At 44.9% G+C, this 17,836-nt stretch overlaps 2 protein-coding genes across 3 annotated transcripts; both read right to left on the bottom strand.

Annotated features, from left to right (window-relative positions):
* Positions 1-107: 107 nt before the first annotated feature.
* On the bottom strand, positions 108-6,321 carry LOC103182487 (acidic mammalian chitinase). Its single transcript, XM_007899540.2, has 11 exons — positions 6,155-6,321; positions 5,909-5,941; positions 5,254-5,461; positions 4,898-4,954; positions 4,252-4,417; positions 3,662-3,786; positions 3,053-3,176; positions 2,756-2,938; positions 2,140-2,256; positions 1,267-1,417; positions 108-915 (listed from the first exon to the last, which is right to left on the bottom strand). The coding sequence occupies exons 1-11, from the start codon at positions 6,177-6,179 to the stop codon at positions 356-358; spliced, it is 1,749 nt and encodes a 582-aa protein (XP_007897731.2). The 5' UTR covers positions 6,180-6,321; the 3' UTR covers positions 108-355.
* A 2,985-nt stretch (positions 6,322-9,306) lies between these two features.
* LOC103182484 (acidic mammalian chitinase-like) lies at positions 9,307-17,417 on the bottom strand. 2 transcript variants are annotated; one of them, XM_007899535.2, is made up of 11 exons: positions 17,312-17,417; positions 14,231-14,263; positions 13,566-13,770; positions 13,326-13,382; positions 12,741-12,906; positions 12,109-12,233; positions 11,572-11,695; positions 11,282-11,464; positions 10,944-11,060; positions 10,437-10,575; positions 9,307-9,637 (listed from the first exon to the last, which is right to left on the bottom strand). In XM_007899535.2, exons 1-11 carry the CDS (start codon positions 17,322-17,324, stop codon positions 9,411-9,413), a joined length of 1,389 nt encoding a protein of 462 aa, XP_007897726.1. In that variant the 5' UTR covers positions 17,325-17,417; the 3' UTR covers positions 9,307-9,410. The 2 variants fall into 2 exon arrangements, with proteins under 2 accessions (XP_007897726.1, XP_007897724.1); XM_007899533.2 differs by lacking the exon at positions 17,312-17,417 and adding an exon at positions 14,466-14,491.
* Positions 17,418-17,836: the final 419 nt, after the last annotated feature.

The raw sequence follows: 17,836 nt of genomic DNA, 5'->3' as shown, positions 1-17,836 counted from the left end.
GGCCGTTTTTTTATTTTTACTTGGTTCAACAAACCCAAAGCAGCTCCGTAAAAATGCACTCAAACACTTATTCTCAGTATTCATATTTTTTTTAAAAAGCGCGAAAGTTTTGATCAAAAGCATTTTAATATGAATGTAGGTCAACTTGATGCTCTAGTGCGTGCGTGTGTGTGTCCAGATTGCCTCTATTGGAATATATAAGAGCTGATATTTAGTTTAGAGTTTATATATTGCTTTGAAATGCTTGACATTGATCAGCAGTTCCAGAAAGCGATGGTTTAGATCTTAATTTAATCGCAACCTCTGACCAGGTTTCCGGTGATGTAGAGTACTTTGCTGCACGACTTGACAAGTCCTAGAACTTGCGGAAATTGTTGTAGATTTTCCCCCGGGGGCATTGCTGTATTGCGGTCTTCTTATTTTCACACTGGTAATACTTGGTGGGCCTGCCTCGGATGGGATAGGTGCCGTCGCGAGCGTGCTTGCAATATCTGGAGTCGTAATCTGCAGGGGCGTTCGCACTCTCGCAGTTTCCGGTGGTCGAATGGTAGAGCAGGTCGGTGGGACACTCCATGACGCGCATTCTGCCGCTGGAGCATTGGAGGTAGGTGGGGACTGGCATCGGGTACTTGCCGTCCGCTTGCCCTTTGCAGAAGTTGTTCTCAACTAGGTTGATCGTCGGAGAGAACCTCGGAGGCCAGAGGCATTTGTTTTCGGTGGCGTTGTAGACGGTGCCCCTGTAACACCTCTGGATGTTGGTGCTCGCGTTGCCGCACTGGTAGAAGCTGGCCACCGCGCACGGCACTGGGTAGACGCCGTCCCTCTTGCCGCGGCAAAATTTCAGGTCGGGGCAGAGGTCGACCGACTCCGAGCCCGGTGGGGCTTGAGTTGTGGCCAGGGGTGAGGTGGACCCGGCTGAAGAGGTGGGGGGAAAAAAAACAAAAGAACATTCCGACTTAACAACCCTTGCGCTTGATGGAGCACCTCGTCACCTCATTGAGACGCGTCAAACCGCTTCACGGAGCAGACCGCAACGTGGAGTGACTGCGTATTTTGTGGACGAGGCTTCACATGAAAGAGCCGCAGTCTCGCAGACACGATTACTTTTAACTATCGTCGCGTACAGCAAATTAATTCCCCACGAGCTGGAAATTCTACTCAAAGCTCCAGTGATTATTTGTTCTAAGAAATACTGTTGGTTTGTTTGATGTTCTTTGCACTGAACGAGAGAATTCCCGGCAGCGCTTTGTACTGAATGCTTTTTACCTGTTGTATTTTTTGCAGAATCAGAGAGCAGAGACTTCAGGGTGTTTATTAGGGGCGATGCTCCCTGCTCACAGAAAGTTCCTTTGAAATCATCCGTGTCTATCGACCACACCATTGCACCTCCAAAGTTATTGTTTTTCAACCACTCGACCTGAGGGGATCAAAGTCATTCAAAATACTTTTTTCTTTCTATATTTTTTTTCTCCTCTCGTTTAAATCAGCCAACGCAACCCACCAAAACTAAACACCAAACATTTCTTTTGAACCTTACACGAAAACAGTTTGTGAGGTAAACTTTGATTGAAAACCTTAAGTATTTTTTCCAACGCTATTACACACATAGAGACAACTTTGCTCCAAGTTCCTTCAGGCTTAATTAACAGTATTCAAGTTTAGGATATCGGGTTCAATGTTTCAATTCAATTTCAATTCAGTGCATTAAATGGAGACATAAAATGAGCAATCAAACTTTTATATGATGATCCTTACATTTGATTTAGTGCCTTTCACATCGGGAGGATGTCTCAAATTGCTTTGTAGAATTTATTGTAAAGTGCAGTGGCTGTGTATTTCAAGGCAGAGGCAGCAGCCAACTTGCGCACAGCATTGACCCACAAACAGTCATGAAGTTGTTAACTAATTTTAAGAAAGAAGAAAATCTGTATTTTTACAGCACTTCTGTTTCGGGGATCTTGTAAAGTATTTTACATGTGTTCTGGTCAAGTGTAGTGACTCCTTTGTAAGCTGTGTTGGGCTGCACAATTGGGTATATATGCAAAAAGGGGTAGGAGGGTGACCTGAAGGCGCAGGCAAGAATGGGTGTGGGGGTGGGGGGCGAGGTGAAGGGACTTTGGAATGGAGTTCCACACGTACTTTCTTCTTGTAGCTTGTGGCATCATCATACCCGACCCACTCGTTCTCCTTGTAAGCGTACGGAGCATTTTGATCCTCGATCCATTTTCTCTCGGCGTCTTTCAAAAAGTCACAAACCTGTTGATGGGGAGGGAAGGGGGGAAGGGGTGAGGGGGGTGGGGGGTGGAGAGAAAAAGGTGCACATTTTTTTCTAACAAAAAAATAACATTTTTGCCCCTATTTTAAGGGAGAAGCTCGTACCCTAACGCGGAAAGGCACTCGTTGCACAAAGCTGTTGAGGACAGCATTACTGCTCACCAGGGAAGTAGGTTGGCTGCCAAGAGTCTCAAAGGTATTTCACCTGCTTCTCCCATAAGATCAACCCACGCAGCCAACCAAGAGTCCCAATCGCTGGCTGGTGAGTAGTAATAATAATAGTAATAACAATACTAATCCTTGCACTTGATACAGCGCCTTATCATGTGGCTGAGACGTCTCTAAGCGCTGCACAGAATAAACCGTCCAGCGAATTGACTTGTGTATTGTGTGGGCGAAATGGTAGAGTGGTGCGGAGTGCGTGGTGGCAAGGGTTCGGAACACGCAAATACCCTCAATGGTTAAGCCTTTCAAAACACACCTCGTAATAGGCCAGGAATCCAGGGACCTCAGTGCATCGGCCTGGCTTTGCTGGCCCACATGCTGATGCCCCGGGTCTGTTATCAGTCGTGCAGAGCGTGAAGGCGCGACCGTATGTGGCGAAGCCAACCAACAGTTTCTCGGCGGGAGCCCCGTGTTTTATCCAGTGGTTCATGGCGTACTCCTGGAGGGTAAAGGTTTAATTAAACCTCGTCACCGATGGGGCCGAGCTTTTCTCACGCTCGGAAAAACTCCGAATGGAAAGTCTCTGAAAGTAAGTGGCCCTTTTCGTACGTACCACGTTAAAGTACACGTCATCGTTTTGATCAGTGGAGCCCGCGTGCAGGGGGCTGTTGTGTCCTGTCAGTTTGTCCCAGGGACCGTGGAAATCGTACGTCATCACGTTGATAAAATCGAGGTGCCTGTGCAGAGTTTAAAAAAAAAATAAACCAGGTGCTGTGTTAATTGTAGTCGAGCGTGAAGCGAAATAGGGCCGAGGCATTTAGGCATCGTGCTGCTACTTGCGATATTAAGGAACGGTCTCTGCACTTGACAGCGATTCCCCGTGAAGCGCTTTTGAAACGTTTTCACGTTGTATCAACTGGAAGAATTGTCATTATTTACATTAATTCCGGTAATAATTGTAATAATCCTCGCATTCGATGCAGCGCTTTATCACGTCTTCTAGACGTCTCAAAGCGCTTCAGAGGATATACTGTCAGATGAATTGACTTGTACGTCTTGTGGGCGAAACATACTCGCTTCCTTCCAAACCTTGGCACCGCTGTCGTGAATATTTCTAGAGGACAGGGGGCGTTCTTTCAAACATTCTGTGTCCGCTCCTGTTCGGGCTGTCGTGGTGTTTGTTCCGATGTGTGGAGACGTACCTTACGGGGTTCCCACTCACTTGGAAATCTTGTCTATTTCGTAGCCGGCTTCGATCGTCCTTATCCCAGCGGCCACTGCAGCCGTGAGCAGCAACCTTGGCTTATTACGTCTGAGAGCTTCGCTCTTAAATTCCTCCAGCAATTCCTGTGTATACACAAGTACAGCATTGAATCAGCAACAACAACAACTTGCATGTATATAGCGTCCCCGCAGCAGCAACGACAACGAATTACGAATGCATAGCACCTTTCAGAGGAGAGATGTGGAGGTGCACATTGTGAGGGAGGTGGCATGGGAAAGAGAGGGTTGAGTAAACCTGATGGGTCTTGGGCTTTTTTTTCTCCTTCCAGTCTATGTACACCCAGTGTTCCTGGGCTTCGAAGGAATCCCTGCATTTTACCCTCCTTTCCCCATAAAAGGAATAGTAACAGGTACTGTCTCAATGGGTACGTTCTGTGTGGGTGAATCTGTTCACGACTCTGGATCCAACGGCAGTGCAATTGAACGTGAACCATTCCTTGAGGTTGGATATTCCTTGGTGCGAGTGTAATCGACACAATCTGATTTCGCTGATGAATAGAGCGGAGTCGAAGGTTATATGTGACACACCTGAACCAGCAGGGTGAAATGCTGCTTGTCTTCCGGTGGGCTTCCTCTCGACCCCGGGTATTCCCAGTCCAGATCTAATCCATTAAATTTGTATTTCCTCAGGAATTTAATGGATGAATTGATGAATATTTGGCGATTGTCTGGCATAGAAGCCAAGGCAGTGAACCTGACAGAAACATGAATTGAAATAAGGAACAAATCGCAATATGACAAAACTGCGTCATTTTGCCTTTTTTTTTTCAGGACACGGTTCTCTACACCAGGTAGCGAACAGCTGCAATTGGTTACCAGGAAAGGTGGTGGCAAAATTTGCAGAGCAATGGGGTAAAAGCAGGGGGAGTGGGGCTAGTTGGTAGCGCTCTCAAAGAGACGGTACAGGCACGATGGGCCGAATGGCTCCTTCTGTGCTCTATGATTCTGTAAGTCAGGGAACATTTGATGGTGTTATACGAAGCTTTACTTTGATTATCGTGGTACAATGAGAACAAATGGACCAAAGGGCCTTTTTCATCCAACCTCTTTGGAAATGAGACTTTATGTTATACTTTAGGTACATTCCCCCCACCACCACCGCCTCCCAAATTCAGACTCACTGTAACACGAGTTTGTAGAATAATTAGTTGTTTACCATTCATAAGAATCTTACTTTTCAGTTCCGAATGTCCAGCCGCCAACGGCTAAGAGAGTCTTCAGGTTCGAATTCCTGCGAAAAGGCGAGAAAATATCCTCATTTTTATTTTTTTTCAAAAAAAAAAGACCCAATTTTTGAGCGTTAAATATTTCAAAAGATTTTATTTTTCGGAAAACAAAAATGGTCTCCTCGAGTTCCCATTTGCTCGAGTTCTACATTTTTACAGTCGTTTTAGCCGAACAGTCACCCATTGAGAATATCGGCAAATAGAATTTATTCTGAAGCGAACATGCGACTAACAACCGGGTTCCTGCTTGCTGTTAGGTAAACAGAGATGCAACAAGATGTGTTAAGCGACAGGTGATGGTTACCTTTTCTTAAGGTTATTGAACGCAACTAAACGCTCTTCCTCGTCCTTCTCCTGGGCAACTATTTGGTGATCCTCCCCGATGGTGGCAAAAGCAAACACGAGATGTGTGCACAACTTGGGGTCAATATCTTTCGGTAAGAATTTACAGTCTCCTCTCCTGTGGGCCCAGTTTGTGAAGTAACAAACCAGTTTGTAGTCTTTGCCTAATACTGGTTTAGAATGGGTTACAAATTAGTTGAGTGTTCCCAGCGACTTCGGTTTTTATTCCAAAAGCTTTTTGAGATTTTCTCCTAGGTGAAAGGTACTATTTTTCGTACGTTGTAAGAGGAGGCAATGGATCTGGTTTGCATTCATTCTTAATTGATTTCTGAACAAGGAATGTGCAGTCGCTGACTCTCTGAAACATTGAAGAATTGCTGAAGAATTCGTTATCGAATGTCTGGAATTTGGGGGTTTAGAAATTCAGATATTAGTGGCTCAGAAATGCAATAAATGCGCATTTCTAATTAAGAAACCTGTTAAGAAACGCTGCAAATTAGATCCCAATTTTAAAATGCTCGATCATCTGAAACAAGTAAATGCATCAGTGGTGAAACATAGAATTATTCACCATAAGAAATTTAAGGACTGAAAGGTTAGAGTGTATCACAGCTTACCATTGTACAATTGGAAGCACAGGATCAATCCCACTGAAAAATGAACAGGAAAAACATGAATCTTAAATGGCATTTTGATGTTTATAGATGCTCAGAACTATTCCTGAATTTTTTTAACAAAAACACTTTAGTTATAGGTACGTAGTTTGATTATCGCGCTGGGTATTTTGTGCGCAAAAACTGTCATTTAATTTTTTGGGGGGAATCATGCAGTCTGTAAAGAGTCAGGGTTAACATTGCACTCACCACCCCAGAGAAGCAGCTTTGTCATATTGTTGATTGCAGTGAACGAAGACTTTCATGCACCTTCGCACAGGTAGCACTGTCGAAATTTGGTGCCAAGTGTAATGGAGCACAGGAAACATCTACACCTGATGCCCAACCATGGGCAGATAAAGTTTGAAGCAGAGATTGGATTGGAATGAACTCACCATTATGACCACATGTTGGAGACCGGCGAATCGTTGGAGAAATCGTTTCTCTGTTTAAAGTTCGAAGTTTACATCCATCATTCGCCACATGAGTGAGAGAGCTGGCAATCTCGAGCGTCCCTGGTGGCGAGAGGGAGACAGTTGGAGCAAAGGAACATTACCAACAGAACCAGAGTGAATATCAGAGGAAGCGTCACCTAGGGCTGGTCTGCTGTGTCTCCTTGTGGTCTGACAAGCTCCAGTTCCTGCTTGTCCACCCGCACAGCTGGAGATGGTGGGTGATGTCAAAAACCCATAGAAAGAAGCAAAGCAATCAGCACCTTTCACTTTTATGTTAAAGATTCCCTGCAGCTTTTATTTCTCTCCACAAAGGTCAATAGTGTTGACCGAAATTAGTTACGTTGCCTTAAGTCCGAGTGGTTCAACATAGATTGCATCAGTTTATACTCACCCCAACCCTTTGGGGAAAATTGGGTAGATTTCCACAATAAGCTTTGTGCTCAGAATATCTGGTTCCATTTCCTGCATAAATAACAGGTTAGACTTGCGGGAAACTTGCTGATTTCCGGTTGATTTTGGGTGATGGGTGGACATTTAAAAGGTTTCACCACAATCAATCCTGTGGAATTATAACTTTTTTTCCTTATCTTTGAAAACATGGCTTTAGCAGTTAGGCAATGCTAATCCAATGTCACCCTCCCGGGTGCATCTTGACATTCCACCGGGAGTTTTGCCAGTTCAAACAGGACACTTTGCCAAGTCCCTTCAACGAGTGGACCCTGGCCTTTTTCCTCCTGGAGAGACTGTCACAGCGGGACACAAATCCCAGAGTTCTGATCAAGGGTTACACACCATTAGTGGATTGTATTCTCTCTTCAGATAACGGGACCTGATATGCGCCAATTTCCAACAGGGGGTTCTTACTAAGCAAATCCCGACTCGCGGGAAGTCAGCTCGGAGGCAACCTGCTTTCATTGCTTTTTGGCCACCGTATGCTATCATGGCTTGATATTTTGCCCACAAAATACACAGTCACTCCACTTTACAGCGTGGAGCGCTTTGAGACGTCTCTACGACGTGATAAGGCGCTCAATCAAATGCAAGGATTATTATTATTATTATTCACTGATGCTCAGAACCATATGTTGATTGCTGAGTTTTGTGCTTCATAGGGAGTACAGTCACCTTGCCATGAACATTGACCACTCTTATCTCCTTCAGGCAAACGCAATCTAACTGGACCGACCCAGACACGTCCCTCTCCCTTTGCAATATTATTGGCTACAGCTTAGGCACGATTGCAACCCGTGTGCGCTTTGGAGTAAACAGTGCCATTGACACAAACATTGTGATGTGTTACCGGTTTCCTGCCACGATTTGAGCAGATGTGTGGTTTGGCCTTCCCAGATATCCCCTTCCATTCATTTGCTCTCTCACTCGTTTATTCGCTCACCCACCTAGTCATATAATGGCCCTGAGTGCACACTCAGTAACATCTGAGCCTAAAATTTCACCTAATCACAGTCTACGACATCATTTTGTCTGAAAGTGTAAGATGCTGCCATATTGTGCAGAAACAGCCAATACCAACTATATCTTCGTGTCACGTGCATTCATTTTAATTTCCAACAAGAATAATTGTTTGTTGTATAGCTGTTGAGACTAAGCTTTCATTACAATTTTCCAAATGTTTTTCTCACTATTATCTGCGTTTGCCTATAAATACCCAGTCGCTAGCTACTCTTTGCAATAAAATGCTGTGAAGCGCTTTCAGACCTGTAACTGACGTGATAAGGCATTATGTCAATTGCAAGGATGATTATTTTTATTATTATTATTTGCTCAGTTATCCCAGGCTCGGCAGTAACTGATGGTTTTATATTTATCCGGAGGACAGTTGTATGTAAACGCTTGTTATACTATTTGACCCCTGTGGTGTGTATAGATAATCACAGGACAGCACAAGACTATATCACTGCATTGTGTGAGTTACTGCAGTGGAGCAACGATAGAGGCTGGAGGGTTCATTAACATTTGGATGATTACCATCTGGATTGTTGTGGCAAAAGTCTGTATCGTAGACCTTTGGCCAGTCACAGCAATCACCATTGGGATTGTAAGACTATCCCACTGGGACACTGCTAGACACACATAATTCCATTGGAGCATTGATAGAAGGTGATAGGATCATTTGGGTTCACATCAGGCTTCTTGAGGCAAAATTATGGATCTTAAACTGTGGTGCTAGTTGGTTGTGAAATGCCTCCTGCGCTATCTGAAGTCGTGATTGGCTGTGAAGTGTCCTAATTATATTTATGCACCTCAGCACATTCTCCCGATGTGAAAGGCCCTTTAGGTGCAGATCCCTTGGGATGTCCTCCTGTCATGAAAGGCGCTATACAAATGTAATTTGTTGTTGTTTAAAAATATAATCAGAAAGAGGAAGGAATTTCTCCTGAGCAACAAGCCCCCCAGATAAAATTTGGTCATGACTGTTTACGGTTCCATTGCTGTGTGCAAATTAGTGACTGAAGAGGAAGATCTTCAGCCATGATCTGAAAGACGAGCAGGTGGAGGCAGGGAGGAGGGATTGGGGGGGAGAGAGTTCCAAAGCTTTGCATGCAACACATGACATGCAAATCTAAAAGGATTTGATATGTGTGGATTAAAGGATAGACCCACTTTAATGCAAAGAGAGCTTTGTGTAGGCATACATAGGCACGTGATAAGGCGCTACATCGAATGCAAGGATTATTAAATGGGAGGATTGTTATGTCCTCAACCTTGCGATGCACAGCACGAACAAGTAGGTTGGTCCAAATTGTGCATTGTTCTTATCTCTGTGTGAGTCTGAGTGTTTGATGATGTATATGGGTTTCCCTTGTATCACAATTCACATCATACTGACCAAACCGGTAGCGGAACGGACCCCACGACTCAATAAAACTCACTGAGTTCAACTTTGTGCACGTTTCATTGCTTTTATTTGCTCTAATCTAACTGGCATCCGCTTAGTCTACACAAATATTTGTACTCGAGAGGTGGGGTGGAGGGTTGGCGACTTGTAGCCTCTAAGGCCAATTGCAGCATTTGCAGGACTCGTCGAAGACTAATCCGTTGGGGCAGGTCTTTTCGAAGGTCTTCCCTCCGGCACATTCGTAGAACTTATTGCTGGCGTCTGGGTGAGCGTACACCCCGTCAGGCTTTCCATCGCAGAAGCTTCCGTCCCCAGGACCACCCCCACCAGGGGTTGTGGTAGTGGTTGGACCCGGGCTGGGGTTTGGTCCAGGGGTGCAATCTGCAAGGGAAGAGTTATTAAAAATCGTAAATAACAACAACAATAATAATCCTTGCGTTTGATGCAGCGCCCTATCACGTCTTCGAGACGTCTCAAAGCGCTTCACGAGATACACTGTAAAGTGAATTGATTGTATAGTTCGTGGGCGAATCGTTAAGTGAAACCACTATGTCACCTTTGCAAAAAAAAAACACATCAAAAAGAGTCCTGAAACGCCGAGATGACTTTTAAGTCAAAAGAAACGTGTTGTGTGTCGTCGGCAGAGCTTGAGGACGGGTCGAGGTTTCACGGAGAAGCAATTTAATGTTATGGTTTTGTGGGTTTGACTTTAACACCTCAATCGACAAAAACAACAGCAAAATTACGTGTGTGTGTGTGTGTGTGCGTGTGCGTATATGGCGCCTTTCACGTCAGGAGGACATCCCATGGCGCAGGACAGTCAGAGTTTCGGACCCGAGCTGGGGGTCGGGATTGGGGAGAGTGATCGAAAGCACGGTCGAAGAGGAGTGTCTTGAGATGGTGCTTGAAGGAGGCAAGGGAGGGGACGAGGCAGAGGGACTGCGGGTAGGGGCAGAGTGGCAAAAGGCCCACCCCGCCAAAGGCGCAATACAAATATAATTTTGTATTGCATTGAAAATAGTATATTCATGTTTAATAAACTGTGTCAAATTTATACCATTCCTCATATTAGATACAAAATCCCTTGGAGCAATGTTAGTAAAAATGGATTTGGAATATATAATTGCACTGTGTGTGTGTGTTGTGTGTACAAAAAAAAGACCAGGAACAACCAAGTTACCTTGAGAAATTCCAAGCAGAGAGTTCAGTTTGGAGATCAGAGGATAGCGACCCTGGCTGCAGAAAGAATCAGTGAAATCGTCCAGATCGAGAGTCCACACAAAGGCTCCTCCGAAGCTGTTCTGTTTGAGCCAGGCGACCTGTGGGAGTAAAAGTGCACCAAAAGTGGTGCAGTGCATGAAACAACAACAACAACAAATTACATTTACACAGCGCCTTTCACGGCGGGAGGATGTCCCAAAGCGCTGGACAGTCAGAGATTTGGACCCAAGCTCGGGGTGGCATCAAGAGAGGTGGAGGGCAGGGAGGCTGATTTATCTACTGTTATAATCAATAATAATAATCCTTGCATTTGAAATAGCACTTTATCACATCATCGAGACGTCTCAAAGCGCTTCACAGAATATACCGCAAAGCGAATTGACTGAATATTTGATACTGTACTGCGTGATATGAAACTCAAATTAAAGTACGCCCTACAAAATAAAAATAGTTCTTCGATTCTTACCTTGCCTTCGAAGCTTTTCGTATTGTCATACCCAACCCACTGATCTCCTTTGTAGGCATAAGGCACCTTCTGATCCTCAATCCATGAGGTTTGTGCCCCCTTCAAGAAGTCGCAGATCTGTTCATGGAATAAGAAACGTTGTCAGCATTTTCTTTGCTACCAATGTTATCCGGTTAAACACGTAAGTGTCTGGAGTAAGGAAACTTGCCTAAGGTTTCGGCTTGCCCGGGAATCGAACCCGGGTTCTCTCGCTTGCGAGGCGAGCGTTCTAACCATTACGCTACAGGAATCCATATCCTGCTGGATACATTGCTATGCAGTGACAAACTTATAGTCACCTCATAGTAAGCCCAGAACCCAGCCTCTCTGGTGTAGGTTCCAGCTGGTGCAGGTCCACTTGCTGGAGCTCCCACCCCAGAGTTCGACGTGGAGAGTCTCAAGGTGCGTCCGTACGTAGCGAATCCCACCAGCAGCTTTTCGGCCGGGACCCCATCATCTCTCCAGTATTTCATAGCAAAGTCCTGGAAAGGAAGCACATTCGGCTTGGTGATTAGCATTGGGGAGAAGAGGCTGGGGTTGGGTCTGAAACCAAACAGTAATCGCCTTGAGTTTAATGGTCAATACGCACAGTGTTAAAGTATATCATGTCGCCTTGATCAGTCGAGCCGCGGTACAGCGGGCTGTTGTGTCCGGTTTTGGTTTCCCAGGCACCATGGAAATCATACGTCATCACGCTGATGAAATCGAAGTATCTTTGGAAACACAAATAAGCAGCGACAGCTTAGACTCCATCTCATTTCCTGAACCACATCACTTTCCTTGCATTTGAGATGTCTCAACCATGTTGGGTGATCACCACCCAACCCCCCCACCACCCACCCTTTGGAACTCCATCTCAACGATCTGCCAATCGACTCCTTCAAGGCACGTCTCAAGACCCTCCTCTTCAATCGCTTCCTTCGGTCACTCCCCTACCCCTACCCTTCCTGCCCTCTATACCTCCCGATCCCAACCACTGCTCGGAAACCAAATCCCTGACTGTCCAGGGCCTTGGGACATCCTCCAGACATGAAAGGCCGCTCTACAAATGAAGTTCATTCATTGGCGAACTAGTTAATGTGGGATTTGAAGGAGAGAAGATGTTTACTTAAATCATGTAACCTACTTGCCGAGGAGACCCATTTCGTAGCCGGCATCGATGGTTCCTTTGCCAGCGGACACCGCAGCTGTGACCAACAGACGAGCTCTTCCTGTCGCTTGTCCTTCGTTTTCAAACGCTTCCAAAATTTCCTGATAAAGTATTGGTGTGAGAGGTTAATGGTGGTACGTTAGCCAACTAGTTTCCCACAGCGATGTCCAGAATTAATATAATAATAACAATCCTTGCGTTTGATATAGGGCCTTATCACATCGGTGAGACGTCTCAAAGCGCTTCACACAATATACTGCAAAGCGGCTTAACGGTGTACTTTGTGGGCAAACTCAGCAGTCGATTGTGCATAGTAGCGTCCCACAAACAGTCGTAGATTGATTGACCACATTTTATATTTTGAAGGGATTATTTCTCCCGGAAGACGATTTGCCAATCGACTAGCAACAAGGTCCCTACTTATTGCTAGGTAAACAGAGAGCCTGCGGAGTAAGGAAACTTGCCTAAGGTTTTGTCCCGCACAGAAATCGAACCTGGATCCTTACGCTTGCAAGGCGAGTGCTCCAGCTACTACGCTACAGGACTTCACAATAGAGCGTGATAGCCACACTGGGGGATGTGTTTGACAGGCGTGGGGATGCAGTTACCTTGACGAGGACGGTGAAACGCTGTTTATCCTCTGGAGGACTTCCTCTGGAACCGGGATATTCCCAATCCAGATCCAGTCCATCAAAGCCATGTTTCCTCAGGAACCTGATGGACGAGTCGATGAAAGTCTTGCGATTGGCTGCGCTGGAAACCATGCTGGTGAACCTGGGGAGCAGATTCAGAATTCCTTATTACAGGCACCTTGACAAATACAATCATAATAATAATAATAATAATAATAATAATCCTTGCATTTGATAAAGCTCCTTATCACATCTTCGAGACGTCTCAAAGCGCTTCACAGAATATACTGTAAAGTGGATTGACCGTGTATTTTGTGGGTGAAAGACGGGCAGCCAACTGTGCACAACAGTGTCCTGCAAACAATTGTGGGAGTGAGTGACCAATATATTATTATTTATTGGTTTATTTTGAAACCCATCAACGTGCTTGGGAGCATCCAAACCAAATAGCTGAGTCTTCCATGTATGTATGGGAAATGTTGTTGGTTTGCCCAGTGTGGGAAGGAGCTGCCAACGGCAATCAAATATTCGTTAACAAGAATAAAATATTTCAGCTCTTACCTTTGAGTCCCGAAGTTCCAGCCTCCTATAGCCAACAATGTCTTCAGGTCCTTATTACTGTTGGAAGCAAATACATCAAATATGAACTGACTGTTTTCATTCGATTCATTCTCAATTGAATTGCTATTTATACGCTCCAAAAACAGCTCGTAACCAGTGCAATCGCTGACAGATCTATTTACATTGTACACACTGAGAAATGTTGCCGTCGTTGTCGCAAAATTTAAGCGCAGAAGTAACCTGTTCTTAAGTGCTTGGAATCTCGGATACATAATGTCATCATTCCATTCGTAGGTGGTAAGTTCGTGGTTAGCGGTCATACTGCCAAAGGCGTAGATCAAGTGGGTGCACAGGCAGGGGTCCACATTCTCGGGGAAGAATTTACCGGCAGCCGGTCTGTACTGAGCCCAGTTGGTGTAGTAACAAACCAGTTTGAAGGAAGAGGCTGGAACAACAACAACTTGCATTTAAATCGCGCCCCTCACGCAGAGTAGCGTCCCAGAGCGCTTTAAAGGCAAAACATATGAAGCACAAAGAGTGCCCCCACCCACCCCCACCCCCCGTGATGAAATTAGCAAGGTGAAGGGGGAAAAGTATTGTTTTTTTCATTAGGTTAGAAATAAACTGTGCTTTTCTTTTATTGGATTATATTCGAAAAACGCGATCAAACCTCTTTTTTATTTGGCGCAGTTTTGCAATTAGTTCCCTCTCCTCGATGTCTCATTCCTTCCCTACCCTCTCTGCCTTCTGGCTCTCAATCTAATGAGTAACCTCAGGAAATTATTGACAGACAGGCTTTCAGTAATGCATCTCATGGCTTGGTGGATATGGTGAAGGAGAGAGGGCAGGATAAAAAAAACAGAGCTAACTACATAAGGGCCAAATCCGCAGAAGCTATCACTTACCCAGCTGCAGCTGAAGCAAAAGCGCCAATCCCACTGCAATAGAAATAAGCAAAAGATTAATATCAAAGCACACCCACATTGCCGACATATTATTGCACTCTCGACACAGGCCCTACTGAAAATACTCAACAATTCCAAGCTGCTAAGACGTTCACACATTATTTAGCGACCAATTCTTCCGATAAGCAATGCGAAGAATGGAAATCCATTATATTAAAAATCATAGACAACACACCAGTCCAGAGCCCAGCCATTGCCGTGCAGTGCAGTCGTATCTGTAGCCTGAACGAGGGAGTTCCACTGCGTTTTATACAAAGTAGACGCTGACGTTAAATGTGTTATCGCTGGAGAAATCAAGCACCTGTAATCCATCCCCAAGACTTTGCAATTGATTTTTAATATCAGGTGAATGCTTTCCTCCGTGTAAAAACACATTTTAATCCTTAGGAGCAAAATACCACGTGACATTAACACCTTTGATTTTTGACCTGTAATTTTGAGGTTCCAGGTTCAAACTGCGCAAATGAGACAATACGGGGGAGGTGGGGGAGGGGGGGGGGGGGGGGGGGTGCGGTGTTGGTGGTGGGAGAATGAAATCCTTAAAATGTGAAAAATACCCATTTCGATAAATTATAATAATAATAACCTTTCATTGATGCAGCACTTCATCACATCGTTGAGATGTCTCGAAGGGCTTCACGGGATTTTACTGTGAAGCGCAGTGACTGTGCGTTTGTAGGCAAACAAATTGACTGAAAGGCGAACTGAATGCCAACAGCACTGTGTCCGGTTGTCATTCCCTGAGTCTGAATTTAGGAGGAAAAGACAACCACAACAAGACGCTGGACAGACAGAGTTTCGGACCCGAGCTGGGGTCTGGGGGCGGGGAGGTTGGAGGGCGGGGGGGCGGGTGGTGGGGGGGAAGCATGGAGATTCAAAATTGAAGAGGAGGGTCTTGAGATGGGTCTTGAAGGAGGCGAGGGAGGGGGCGAGGCGGAGGGCCTGCGGGGTGGAGCGAGCAACACAAACTCAATTCGATCTGAACCTCACGGAATAAGAAGCTTTACGGGCAGATCAGTCACTGGGGACGGGGAACCCTCCCACTCAGCTCCTGTTAACCCTCGAAGCCAAAGCCCTAACGGCGAGCTGAACAAGCAGCGGGAAAGCGTGGCAGTCAGCGCTCTCAATGGTAAGGGATGTGGTTTTAGCTGGTAAAGCTCCAGCAGTTACCCCGGCGGTTCCCTAATGACTTGGTGCAGTCTTAAATCGAAATGACCAGCCCGGTTACAAGAAAGTTCTCTGGAAATAAAGCTGCCGTGAGGGTTAAAAAGCACTAAAATCGAGGTCTGTTCTGTTTTATCGTAAGAATAATGTAAGCCGGCAAATGGTAATCTGACAAAGATTGTGACTGATATTTAATTTGGTTGCAGGAAAAAGGGGAAGTTAGGAAATTATTTTTTACTGACACCGATGGTTGTGACATGCACTGTGCAATGTGTCACCGCAAATAAGTGTTGAATCTCAGTGTGTAATCAACGTCCAAAAGGAAATCAGACAATAATAGGAAGGAAAATGATGTAAACGTTACAGGGACTGAGCGTGATTAGTGTGGGCAGCTCGAGTCAGCGAGTAAGTTTTTCTTGATTCAATGATAAATAATCCTTTCATTTGATATGCACACAAGTCGTTTCAGTATTGGGACACTACATTTAATACGACTTATGCAAAGTCCGAGTTATGCCAAACTTGGATAGAATATAAACTCTTGAATGGGACTTGGGCAGATGTAGGACTTAGTTAGACTTATGTGAGTTTTATTGTAGCACTTTTCGCGTTGGGAGAGAGCCTCAAAGCGTTTTGCAGGATATGTTTTGTGGGCGAAACTACACCAACAAGAAGTTACATTTACACAGCACTTTTCACGTCAGACCAAGGCGCTGGACAGTCAGGGATCTGGACCTGAGCTTGTGGTTGGGATCAAGGGAGGGGGAGAGGTAGAAGGGACTGTGGGATGGATTTCCAGAGGGTGGGAGAGACCGAAGGTGGGGTGGGCAAGGCGGGGGACGTGAGGAAAGCCGGAGCCCCATGAGCGTGTTTTTTAATTAATAATACTAGATAATAACAATAATTGAACACCATTCAGAGCGGTTAAGGCTTGTAACCCAATGGAAACAACATGGCAGCAAAGGAAACCTTTCATCATAACCACAGAATTGTTCATGTCAAAATCTCAATTAAAACCAAAAAAAAATTCTGTAAAAGAACAGAAATGAAAGCCAGACACGATACGGTCTTGAAGAAATGTATTTTCAGTTTACAGGTGAATGTGGAGCTATAACGTGGGAAGAGTAACAGCCCATATGAGTGTTTGACGTAGTTAAGTTAACCTTGTGCATTCAGTCAAGGTCACTCACTTAGGTCATTTGCTTGATGTGCCTTTTGGTTACGTGACTCGCTATCAGCAATTAATCATCTCATATGCTGCCACGAAAATATATTTTCATAGAATTTTTGCACTTGCAGAAGAACAGTCACCGCACACTCGACATTAACTACTGTAAAGCTCTTCGGGAGGTTTCTACATGTGAAGCGCTGTTAAAATCTAAGGTTCCTTCCTTCCTTGCATTTTTGATATAGCGCCTTATCATGTCATTGAGACGTCTCAAAGCCCTTGACAGGGTGTATTGTAAAGAGGATTGACTGTACTTTTTTTTTTAAATCGAACACAATTCAGAGCTGTGAGGTTGGTAACCCAATGGAATGAGAAACGAAATGAACCATTCCCCGAAGAGAACGCTTTAAAACAGAACAGACCGGATGTAACTGGACAGTTATCCGCGTGATTGTCTTTAAATTGATCCCATAAAAATAAAAAAAAAATCTGCCGCTGTTTTGTGGAACGTCGCTGTGTGCAATTGGCTGCCGTGTTTCGCCCACAAAATATCCAGTTACACTTGACAGCGTATCCTGTGAAGCGCTTTGAGGCGTCTCGAAGGCGTGATCGGGCACTATATCAAATGCAAGGATTATTATTATAATCAATATTCTTTGTCAGCCTGGCGCAGTTAGTAGCGCTCTCACCTCTGAGTTCCATGTCCAGTTGGAGATGAGATGTCAAACCGAGCTGTACTGAGGATGCTGTGCAATACTCCTAACTGCCGAGCATTGCATTGTCAGGATGCTACTTGTGTTTTATAGATTGATCCTCCCCTCTCCGCGCCCCCGGACACACACACACACACACACACACACACTCACTCGCAATGTGTTCACTCTGGCGATGTGTAAGAAAAAAACAAGGGCCATCTTGAAAGAACTTCCTATATCGCAACCAGTTTTTGTTTGGAAATTTGGAAAGCCCTTGTGCCATAAAAACAAAAGAATTTGCCGGGCGAGAGAAGACCAAGGTCCATCCAGTTCGCCTTCCACCATCCTGGCAGTTGCTTGACACGTCTTGTCCCAAACTATATACTGTATCACGAGATATATATGTCAGCCTGGCCCAGTTAGTAGTCAATTAAGTTACAGTCAATCCACTTTATAGTATATTCTGTGAAGCGCTTTGAGACGTCTCAAAGATGTGATAAGGTGCTATATCAAAGGCAA

The sequence above is a fragment of the Callorhinchus milii genome, unplaced genomic scaffold, assembly GCF_018977255.1.
Source record: "Callorhinchus milii isolate IMCB2004 unplaced genomic scaffold, IMCB_Cmil_1.0 Scaffold19, whole genome shotgun sequence".
Lineage (NCBI taxonomy): Eukaryota > Metazoa > Chordata > Chondrichthyes > Chimaeriformes > Callorhinchidae > Callorhinchus > Callorhinchus milii.
The sequence above is the reverse complement of the archived record's forward strand: the minus strand, read 5'-3'. Positions and strand labels throughout refer to the sequence as shown.

What these genes read in the sequence shown, in the direction of transcription:
- LOC103182487 (XM_007899540.2), bottom strand. Translation starts at nt 6,179, where the DNA reads ATGACAAAGCTGCTTCTCTGGGGTG. An exon ending in GTGCTTCCAATTGTACAATG is followed by an intron (nt 5,462 to 5,908) that starts GTAAGCTGTGAT and finishes ATTCTAAACCAG; the next exon opens with TATTAGGCAAAGACTACAAA. An exon ending in TTCAATAACCTTAAGAAAAG is followed by an intron (nt 4,955 to 5,253) that starts GTAACCATCACC and finishes GCCTTTTCGCAG; the next exon opens with GAATTCGAACCTGAAGACTC.
- LOC103182484 (XM_007899533.2), bottom strand. An exon ending in TGGAACTTCGGGACTCAAAG is followed by an intron (nt 12,907 to 13,325) that starts GTAAGAGCTGAA and finishes TCTGCTCCCCAG; the next exon opens with GTTCACCAGCATGGTTTCCA. An exon ending in GGTTCTGGGCTTACTATGAG is followed by an intron (nt 11,061 to 11,281) that starts GTGACTATAAGT and finishes TTCCATGAACAG; the next exon opens with ATCTGCGACTTCTTGAAGGG.